An 11,820-nucleotide genomic window follows, 5' to 3' on the forward strand; every position below is an offset into this window, starting at 1 on the left:
GTGTGTTCAACTTCATAATTTTGAACAATGTGAATCTGAAGCATGAGAAAGCAGACATTTAAGTTCCAGAGATGATGCGTGGAAAATGAAAATGATATCAAGGGAAATGGTTCCCACTATTAGATGTAAAAATGTGAAGGAACATGTAAAGGTAGACAAGTCCTCAAATACAGGTCTTTAATTAGTGGTTCCTCTTCAAGGGGGGCTAGCTGGCGTGGTGAAGAGGCTCTTGGTCTGAGAAATTAGACCTTTTGGTCTTCTTCCTTAGACCTAACCTAATTAACCCCAATCCCACTTCCCTATCCCATTCTCCCCATCCCACCTTTTTCCTCTACTCCCCCCTCCCATCCCTCCCTTTTACCAATCCCTTTTGTAGCCTCTGGGGTCCTCCTCTCTGGCATTATGGTTTCTAGGTAGGGGGAAGTGTGCTGGGGTTCATGCCACTCCGTGGGGTCCCTCGGGAGTAGTATAGTTTGTCGTGGAATCTGGATCATCTGGAGGTGCCATGCTCCCTTCCTGGATTTTCAGGAGGTAGGGCAGGGTGTCCTGCAGGTGATGGGTGTATCTTCAGAGGTTGCCTGTCGGTTCTGGGAGGTGACAGCCGAGGGACGTATGTTTTGTGGCATGTGTCTGATCACCCTCTCTTACGTCCGCCTAGGTGGCTCAGTGAATGTAGAGTGGTTATCCTGGAGCACTGATTTACTGGTCTGAAGAAGAGGGTATGGCACGGGTTTCACGCTGGATCTGCGCTGCTGGCTGTTTCGAGGTCCTCATGGATAAAGGGATGAACTTACTGCCCTTTCATTCCTTTTAGTCACTGTCCCTCCACTGTCTCTTTCTTTTCTTTCCTTCCTTCTTTATTTTTTTTTCTTAAAATAATAATAAGAAAGAAGTGCCACCATTATTTAGTCTTAGTTCAGCGATCCCCCTCCTCCTCCCAGGCCCCTTTTTGTTACCACATCCTCTTCTGACCCGGCTTCATTACTGGACTATTCTCCAGACATTTCCCTTACCACTGTACCTTCTGCTGGTGATGCTTTGTCACCTGCTCCAGGTACTGAGGCTCTGCCCATTTCTTCTAGTGCCTCTTCCCTTTCACGTCATTTACTATGAGCCTGCCTTCCCCACACTCGTGCGATGGTTTTTGGATCGCACACCTGCCTCCGGTTGGACCGCCCGGGGTCCTTCACCTAAATGTTCCAAACCCTTAGCTGATAATGATCCGTCGATTTTTGCTCATTCCACCCAGAAACGACCTACATGGCACCCACTTCCTTTATGCACCATGTTTACAACTACACAGTGGACCAAATTCTTGTCCCTGTAACCGACATCACCAACTGATTATCTTTCAGACCACAAAATTGGTAAAGCTCTCTTATGACACATTTGCTCTAGAGCGGTTCATGCATCGTTACAGTTCAGAATGCAGATTAAGCTCATGATCTTTCCTATCCTACTTTTATTGATAACCTTCTTATCACAGCCCACAAGCACGCTACTCTCAATTCTTGCACTGATATGGTGGTCTTACCACTTGCCATTGTACAGTGTGATTTTCTGTCTTCCAGTGACAATATTTTAGAGCAATTAGCCCTTCAGGACCTTCTGATTATGAAAGTGGTTATATATGTCCAGCCCGCTCGCGGGCGGAAGCACTTTCCCAATAACATCGCCCTTAAGTTTGCGATGTTACTTGGAAAGTGCCGCGAGCTCATGTCCTCCGTTAATATTGCGTGACATCGCTAGGGATCCATAAATTGCTCCCTACACCTGGAGTTTACTTACAGAGGGTTTCGGGGGTCAACGCATCCGCGGCCCGGTCTGAGACCAGGCCTCATAGTGGATCAGGGTCTGAACAACCAAGCTGTTATTGCTGGCCGCATGCAAGCTGACATATGAACCACAGCCCGGTTGGTCAGGTACTGACTTTAGGTGCCTGTCCAGTACCTTCTTAAAGACAGCCAGGGGTCTATTGGTAATCCCCCTTATGTATGCTGGGAGGCAATTGAACAGTCTTGGGCCCCAGACACTTATTGTGCTGTCTCTCAGTGTACTCTGGCACCCCTGCTTTTCATCGGGGGAATGTTGCATCTCCTGCCCAATCTTTTGCTTTCATATGGAGTGATTTTCGTGTGCAGGTTTGGTACTAATCCCTCCAGGACATTCCAAGTGTATATTATCATGTATGTCTCTCGCCTGCGTTCGAGGGAATACAGATCAAGGACCTACAACTGTTCACAGTAGTTAAGGTGCCTTATCACACTTATGTGTGTCGTGAAAGTTCTTTGTACACTCTCCAGATCTGCACTGTAGCCAGCCTTGAAGGGGCCATTAGCATACAGCAGTATTCCAGCCTAGAGAGCACAAGCGATTTGAAGAGAATCATCACGGGCTTGGCTTCCCTAGTTTTGAAGGTTCTCATTATCCATCCTATCATTTTCCTGGCGGATGAGGTACATACTCCCAGGTCCTTCACATTACTTTTCCTCTCTATTGTATGGCTAGAATTTTAGGTATACCCTGACACATTTTTAATTTCATCAAGTTTCCATATCTGAGTAGCTGAAATTTCTCCTCGTTGAACTTCATATTGTTTTGAGTGGCCCATTCGAAGATTTGGTTGATGTCTGCTTGGAGTCTTGCAGCGTCTTCGATGGAGGTCACTGCCATGGTGATCCGGGTGTCATCTGCATCATCCGGGTGTCATCTTACATCTCTTTCTGTGTCAGAAAAGAGGATGAGGAATAGAATGGGAGCGAGTACTGTGCCTTGTGGAACAGAGCTTTTTACCATGGCTGCCTGGGACTTTACTCTTTGTGTTCTATTTGTCAGGAAGTTTTAGATCCATCTTCCAACTTATCCTGTTATTTCTTTATTCCGCATTTTGTGTGCTATTACACCACGGTCACACTTGTCGAAAGCTTTTGCAAAGTCTGTGTATACTACATTTGTATTTTGTTTATCCTCTACAGCATCCAGGACCTTGTCATAGTGGTCCAGTAGCTGGGACAGGTAGGAGTAACCTGCTCTAAACCCGTGTTGCCCTGGGTTGTGTAATTGATGGGTATCTATGTGGTTGGCGATCTTGCTTCTTAGAATCCTCTCAAAGATTTTTATGATATGGGATGTTAGTGCTATCGGTCTGTAGTTCTTTGCAATTGCTTTACTGCCACCTTTGTGGAGTGGGGCTATGTCTGTTGATTTTAGTGTGTGTGGGATGACCCCTGTGTCCATGCACCCTCTCCATAAAATGCTGAAGGCACGCAATAGGGACTTCTTGCAATTCTTGATGAACACGGAGTTCCACGAGTCTGGGCCTGGGGCAGAGTGCGTGGGCATGTCATTAATTGCCTCTTCAAAATCTTGTGGAGTTAGAATAATATCCGAGAGTTTTGGGATGACCAAATTTTGGGTTTCGTTCATAAAGAATTCATTTGGATTGTCGACCCTTAGAGAGGACAGTGGATCGCTGAACACTGAGTCATACTGGGACTTTAGTATCTCACTCATTTCATGGCTATCATCTGTGTATGTCCCATCCCACCTAAGCAAGGATCCAGTACTGGATGTTGTTTTTCCCTTAGATTTGGCAAAAGAGAAGAAGTATTTTGAGTTTTTTTAAATTTCCTTTATGGCTTTTAGTTCTTCCTGTGATTCTTGTCTCTTATAAGATTCCTTCAGCGTAAGTTCGATATTTGCAATTTTATTGACTAGTGCCTCCCTTCGTATTTCAGATATATTGATGCCACTCAGCAGCTCCGTGACTCTTTGCCTTCGTCTGTATAGGAAACGTCTGTCTCTTTCTAGTTTATATCTTCTCTTTCTTTTTCTTAACGGAATATGTCTTGAGCAGATCTCAACATCCACAGAATTCATTTTTTCAAGGCAAATGTTTGGATCCGTGTAGTTTAGGATATCTTCCCAGTTTGTTTCATTTAGGACATAGTTTACTTGATCCATTGTATGTTTAAGTTATTGAAATTGAATTTCGTGAAGAGACCTTCATGACCCCTCACATTTTGCTGGTCCAGAGCCCTGTGCATACCTGTCTGTACCTCTATTATGTTGTGATCTGAGGGAATTGTCTTTGATACAGTTGTATCAAGTATCAGATCATTGTTGTTAGTGAAGATGAGGTCCAGCGAACCTATTAGCCTTGTAGGCTCTACTATTTGCTGGTTAAAGGTGAATTTGTTGCAGAAATTTAATAGTTCGTGTGTGTGTAAATTTTCATCTGAGCTGCCTCTCAGGGTAATCTCTGCTAAAACATTGTTTGCTATACTCCTCCATTTTAAGTGTCTCAGTTTGAAATCTCCTAGTAGTAAGATGTTTGGGGCAGGAGTTGGGAGATTTTCCAGACAGTGGTCAATTTTCTCAAGCTGCTCCTGGAATTGCTTTGAAGTTGCATCTGGAGGCTTGTATACGACCACAATGACAAGGTTTTGGTTTTTGATCTTTACCGCCAAAACTTCAACTACATCCTTTGAGGTGTTTAGCAGCTCTGTGCAAATGAGCGACTCTGTGACATACAGGCCAACCCCCCCTTGTTGCCTCTTTAGTTTGTCGCTTCGGAATAGGTTATAACCTGGGATCCATATTTCATTGTAATAATGACCCTTTATGCGGGTCTCTGTGAATGCTACAAACATTGCATTTGACTCCATGAGCAATCCATGATGTAAGGAATTTTGTTGTTTTTTTGATGGCTTTAGACCCTGTATGTTTGCAAAGACAAATATCGTATTAGTGGAGTTTAGGAGTTTAGGGTTTATTTGCTGTTTTTCTGGGGTACAGGCCAATGTCCATGCCTCTGCTCCAGAAGTGTTTTCAGGTGGTGTAGGATTATTGTCATTTCTTGCCAGTATTTTTCCCTTCTGGCCATAAATAGCTCCTCTGTGTGGCTGATCTATGTCGTCTAGTCGTAATGCTACAATGCATACTGCCAGGCAGGCAGTATGCATTGTAGCATTTTCTTTCATGGATTGATGAGTGACATATTTCTGGGTGAAATGAGTTGCAAGAAGGGAAGTTGCACTCTCCTGTTGACATGTGGGTACGGAATTTTTTGGGATGGTCAAAGGTGCATGTCCCACCTGTTTTACCAGATATACCGTGCCTGCAGATACCCAAGGCTATTTACACAGATTGAACTTGTTTGCTAGGATTTATTGTAGCTGCATTCACTGCTGGTGCATTTAGTTTTTCTGTTTCCTCAATATCTTTTTACCCCTGCATGGACACCAGTGCTTCCACCAGGTTTTGCTGGTAGTGTGTCGACACTATTCCCTGAGGCATCATCCCATTTTGATCCATCTCCAGCAGAATCTCTATTTTGAACCTCTGTGGATTGAATAAGGTTGTCTTCAGTGTCCTCCAGGACAACACTAGTACCCTCACAAGCGCTATCTTCTAAGACATCACTAGGACCCTCTGGAGAACTTTCTTCCAGGACAATGCTAGCATCCTCAGCACTGCCCTCCAGGACAGCACTAGCACCCTCAGGAGCACTTTCCTCCAGGACAACACTAGCACCCTCAGCACTGTCCTCCAGGACAACACTAGCCCCCTCAGGAGCAGTGTCCAAGACAGCCCCGTCCCTACCACCCATCTTTTTTTTCCCAGCTGTCATACCATGCTGACATGTCTTTCAAGAAGGATATTTTATTGGTGCTCTTGTCTTTTAATATAAATGTCATTTCCTCATACAGGTGTATCTCGTTTGGCAGACCCAAAAAATCTCTCTGAGTTTATGTCAAGTGTGGTCACTAGTTTAAAATCCCTGCATATGCTATGGGACCATCGACCACACAGATGGCAAGCAATCCAGGCCTGTTTTCGTCCTTTACCCTTTCTGCAGACTACACAGATCTTCATGGTGGTGGTCATCTTACAATACTATACAACTCTCCTAGCTAGCTGGTTTATGATTCCCCGATGTATTTAATATTTTGTAACAGTTCTTCCGATCTTGCTTTATTTCCAACGAAACCATTTGAATCCGGCCGAATCCGGCTTTATTTCCAACAAAAAGCATTTGAATCCTACCGAATCCAGCGAAACTGGAAGAATCCAGTTAGTGGATTACTGCATATCTTTTTCTTAATAAGCACCTTAACAGTATCGAAATTGTTGGCGCTTCGGAAATCCAGATAAATACTGCAGGTCTGCGGCGGAGTGCCCGGTCTGCAGTGACGAGGATCATGACTATATATCTTGCAGTCTTCCCTTCACTTGTAATAATTGCAACGAAATTCATCCTTCTTTTTCTGCCAATGTCAGGTTTATCTTAATGAACGTGAAATCCGTTATCTTAAGGAGAGTGATGGCCTTACTTATGCTATGGCTGTCTCTCGGCTCTGCCTTCAGGAGAATCTTCCTCGTGTCCCTTATTCTCGAGTAGATAGAAGACCTCCAACCTTGACAATCCCCCCCACTTACCAGCTCCTCTGGTGCAATGTCTTCCGGGGTCACCCCATCTCTAGTTCTTTTGTAGTTTTACTCTCTGAAACCCCCACCTGTGCACCTCTTCCTACTTCTACTTCTTCATCTCGCCAGCTAGTTTCTCAGTCTGCGAGGTCTCTCACGAATGCACCTTCTTCTTGCCTATCACCTGTGAAGTTGAACCTGTCTCCGAAACCCAAGTCTCGTCGCATTTCTCCGGTGCTTACAATTCCTCAACGGTTCTCCTTCTTGGCCTCAGTGCCAAGTTTTCACCCCTTTTCTAACTCTCACACGAACATGAAGGTTCACCCCGCCTACGTAGTTCCCTCTTCTCCTTCTCCTGTGTCCCTCCCCCAGACTTCTCCCCCAGTTCCTTTCCAGTCTCACATGTTATTAACATCATTATTTTTTAAGAATCCCTTCTTATACAGTAGACCCAAAATTTTTAAGCAAAGTTGACTAAAGTGTCATCTGCGGCCCTTCTGGGAGTAGGGAGCCCTGAAGCTTAAGATTCATTTGTTTCACAGTAGATCCGTCCATGGTTATGCGGGAGAAAAGTTGTATTTGAGAACCTTCCTAACATGGGCCACTAAGTCTGCTGCAGTTTTTCACTTTCTTATCTTAATATTTTCTGTGATGTCATCTCTGTTATCGGCGCCTCACCTCTGACATAAATGTCTCCATTCTCATGTTTCAGCTTCATTTCGTTTAAGACAATGAAGGTGAACACATCTCCAGGCTGAGGGACTGACCACCTCAACTACCTCCTCAAAGTTACTGGACTGATCACATAATCTTTACCTCTTCACCGCTTCTGTTGTCTCCTTATTCAAAGCTTCTGTTTTTTGCTGATGAGACTACTGTGTGGGCGAAACCTAATTGTTGCACATGCTTCTTACATATCTGCTTCTCGGTATTATGTACTATTATTATTAATATTATTATTATATTGATCTTTCCATGTGGTATTAATGTATTAATCAAGTTTTCAACACGTGAGCAATTTCCCACACTTGACACTGACTGGGTGAAAATGGTTAAGATCCAAATTGTCGTTTGATGGAACATAATTTCTTGTCCTCGAAACAACGCTGCTGCAAGCTGTTTCAGAGTCTCTGTTATGATTGCAATGGTCATGATGTATACCACCCATCAACACTGTGATACGACCCGCAAATTCAGCGAGACGGTGAAATATAAATATTCAACTAAAAGCTAGTTATATTTAATAATCTATATATTAATTAAAACTATCATATAAAAATCACAAAAAAATTATGAAATATTTTACAATGATGGATTTGAATAGAAAAATAAAGGTAATGACTGTATTTGGCCACAGAATTAATTATAATATGTTGTTTCTCTAGGACTGTTGAAGACAAGTGCTCCAAGTCGAGTGGTCAATGTGTCTTCTGTTGCACATCACTTCTGCTCATCACTTGATGTAGATGACCTGAACTTCGAAAAGAATCCTTTCCCTAAAAGCCTTATCGTTTACGGTCACAGCAAACTAGCGAATATCTTGTTTACCAAAGAACTGTCAGAGAAGCTGAGGGGAACAGGTTTGTTCATTATTAATATTGGTGTTCTAAATATGTTCTAACTTGCATGGTTCATTGTCTCTCTAAATAGATTTTATACTTTAAAATTATTACTACTGAGAAGGGGAATCGCTAAACCCATATGGATGATACAGAGGATTGGGAATGGCAGTCAATCAGGTTTGATCTAAGAAAGGAGAGGTCAGGTTCAATTCCTACTATCAAGAGACCACATCAACAAGCAGGACTTTCCCTTAATGGCTAATTATCTTGAAATGATTTGTAATGATACATAATTAATGGAAAAAGAAAGGAGATGTTAAATATTTTATTTTTATCTGCAGATGTGACGGCTAACAGCGTCCACCCAGGTGCAGTGTACACGGAGATAATGTGGAAAGGTGAAACTAACCTTATCAAAAGCATATTCGCCTTACTTGTTTGGCTTATGGGAAAAGTAAATATCTTCAAATAATATTTATTAATTATGATTATAAATGTTGACGTTGAAAGTAAAATTATAGAAGCATGATTTTTATAGTTATTGATAATGCAGAAAAGTAATTATTTGTCAGCTATTTTTCGGGTCATGAAATGCATCCTATGTTGGTTCACATATTTTTACTGCCACACTTTTGATGCTCAAATAATAAATTATTATTAGAATCATCAGGAAGATCAAAACCCGTAGGGTTCATGCATCTCACAGGAAATTATGAAAATGAAGTTTCATCGAAGGAAGGAGAGACTAGCTCTTCTTTCTGAATCAACAACACTTCAGTGGCCACAAAACACCTAATTTGATGGGTTTCACTCAGTAATATACTTATTAATGTGCAATTATTTAGTTATACATAACTCGTTATTTTTCAGGACGAGAAACTTGGAGCCCAGACAAGTATTTACCTGGCAGTGTCTGAAGAAGTGAACAATGTTACTGGCAAATATTATGTTGACTGTAAGGTAGGTCTGAGTAGTGTATGATGTACATTGTTGACTGTAAGGTAGGTCTGAGTAGTGTATGATGTATATTGTTGACTGTAAGGTAGGTCTGAGTAGTGTATGATGTACATTGTTGACTGTAAGGTAGGTCTGAGTAGTGTATGATGTATATTGTTGACTGTAAGGTAGGTCTGAGTAGTGTATGATGTACATTGTTGACTGTAAGGTAGGTCTGAGTAGTGTAAGAAGTACATTGTTGATAGTTCAGGTCTTGAAGAAGGAGGTTCTACTTCTTCAGGAGGAAAATAGGAGGCTGAAGCTTCAGCTAGATGAGTTTGGGAGTGAGTGTGAAAAGGATTTAGCTGGTAAGGAGGAAATGGTCACCAGCACTGATAGTGGCAGCCGATTTAAGTGGCAAGTGGTTCACAGTTCAGGAAGAAGGAAGATAAGGAGGGTTAACAGAGAAGATGTGAAGGTAGGAAATCGATTCTCTGTTCTCCAGGACGAGTGCACTTCAGTGGTTAGTGAGGTTGAAGGTACCACTGATTCCCCTGCTAATCAAGGTAAGAATATTTTAATAGTAGGAGATTCTCAGGTAAGATATATGGACCGTGCTTTTTGTAACAGAGACAGAAATGCCAGACAGAGGGTGTACCTTCCAGGAGCTGGTGTTGGTGACATAGTCAGCAGGTTGCATAATATTATGTCAGGTAATGGGAACAAGCCCGTTATCTGTCTTAGTGCTTGGGGTAATGACATTGGGAAGGGCAGGAGACAGGAGCTGCTGGATAAGTACAGGTCAGCCATAGTAGTAATTAAGTCTAAGGGAGGGATCCCCGTCATATGTAGCATCTTGCCTAGATAGGGAGTGGGCAATGAATGGATGTCTAGGGCAATTGGTATAAATTGCTTGCTAGACAGGTACTGCAAGGAACTTGCAATTCCATTCATTGATAAATGGGACCTATTCTTTGGCAAACGTGATATGTATGCAAGGGATGGGGTTCATCTCTCTGGGGATGGAGTGATTGCATTAGCCAATTCGATGAAGAGGGTAACTGATGAATTGTCCAGGAATTTAAACTGATAGATTATAGAGGTACGGGAGTTTGTGGGAAAGAATCAGGCTGCAGTATTAAGGTTAAAAACAGCAGTTATTACCGGGATACCTCAGAGATATGTTTAAAAGACAATATTCAAAATAAAGTTTCTAGTAATGGCAAATCAATTGATCAACAAACAAAAAGAGATAGCAGAGGGCAAACAGTGACTAGCTCCCTTAAGGTTTACTATACAAATAGTAGGAGTCTAAGAAATAAGATAGATGAGCTAAGATTACTTGCAAGTGTAGGTAATATAGATATTATTGGAATAACAGAGACCTGGTTCAACCTGAAAGATAGAGAAATGCCTTCTGAATGCAACATACAGGGTTATAAATTATTCCACACTGAAAGGGTCAACAGGAAGGGTGGTTGAGTGGCGATGTATGTAAGAGAAAATTTAAGATTAAAAACATCGAAAACAGAATCTGTTTGGCTACAGTTTCTCGAAGGTCGTGACAAATTAATTTTGGGTGTGATTTATAGGCCCACAAACCTTGATAGGGAGTGCAATAAGCTGTTATGGGACGAAATTTATAAGGCATCTAGATATGAAAATGTTGTGATAATGGGAGATTTTAGTTTTGGACAAATTGATTGGAACAATATGACAGGGAATCTTGAGTCTAGTGACTTTCTTGATACGGTTCAGGATTGCTTTTTGGAACAGGTTCTGACAGAACCAACTAGAGGAAACAATTTGCTTGACTTGGTTCTTGCCAACAAAGATTCACTAATTAATACACTTGAGGTTAATGATGAGCTTGGGGAAAGTGATTTCAAATCATTTAGTTTCAATTTATCATGGAATTACCTAGATAACTTCAGTCAAATCTCTGTCCCAGATTTTTGCTTGGCTGACTTCATGAGACTGAAAAATTACCTGGGTGGGCTAAATTGGGATGTCCTGAATATGGGTCAGGTAGGTGATATTGGTTGCCAATATGACGTTTTTCAGAGCATAGTTCTAACTGCGCAGACAACTTTTGTTCCGAGTAGGGAAATTAGATCTAACAAAAATGATCCCAAATGGATGAACAATAGATTACAACATCTCATTGGCCAAAAGAGAGGCATATATAGGCGTATCAAAAGAGGGGATGTGCAGTTAAGAAGTCTGTGGAAAACTGCATTTATCTGAATGTAACTAATTATGTACATAACAGTAAATGATAACAAAGATAATTATTATTTATCAATGTTACATAGACAAGTAGGAATTTGGGACACCTAGGTCGCAAAAAATGTCCCCCTTCGATACCTACCACTGTCATAACCACAAGTTGCTCTAGACCTATTAATTAAATGAATTATACATCACCAGGAATACTGGTAAATATATAAATTTGTGGACTGTATATTAAAAATAATAAATGGTTATATATATACACAATTACATAACAGTAGGAAAATATATCTTAATATCACTCACCAATTTGAATGGAGATTAATGTGTATCATACTCAGAAAAACCTCACTAACTAAATTTATGAAAACACTGGCCAGAATTATACACAAATCTAGAGAGCTTATCTGAGGTTTCTGGAGCTGTCTTGTCCAGTCGTCTGATATCTCAAGTTATGCAGGAATGCACATCCACCAATTTCGCCTCCTATTTGAGAGGTGTCAACACAATTTTAACCTCTAGAGCACGAAAAATTCTTCCCATTACACCAACGTTTGTACAAAATTCAAAACCAAGACGGCGAGTGAGTCCCCCAGCCACAGGTTTCGCATTTTCGATATCATACTTCTTTTAAAAATACAATATAGGGCATCTATTTACC

General features: G+C 41.5%; 1 protein-coding gene across 3 annotated transcripts in view; it reads left to right on the top strand.

The window, feature by feature from the left end:
- The window catches only part of LOC128688154 (retinol dehydrogenase 11-like), a gene marked incomplete at its 3' end in the record, with an annotated part of 139,347 nt that extends 130,396 nt beyond the window's left edge, over positions 1–8,951 (top strand). For 2 of the 3 annotated variants that reach the window (XM_070086543.1, XM_070086542.1), the window contains 3 exon segments: positions 7,815–8,009; positions 8,333–8,445; positions 8,862–8,951. In XM_070086543.1, coding sequence (XP_069942644.1) covers positions 7,815–8,009; positions 8,333–8,445; positions 8,862–8,951 — 398 coding nt within the window. 3 annotated transcript variants of the gene reach the window in all.
- Positions 8,952–11,820: the final 2,869 nt, after the last annotated feature.

Source organism: Cherax quadricarinatus, chromosome 19, assembly GCF_038502225.1.
Source record: "Cherax quadricarinatus isolate ZL_2023a chromosome 19, ASM3850222v1, whole genome shotgun sequence".
Lineage (NCBI taxonomy): Eukaryota > Metazoa > Arthropoda > Malacostraca > Decapoda > Parastacidae > Cherax > Cherax quadricarinatus.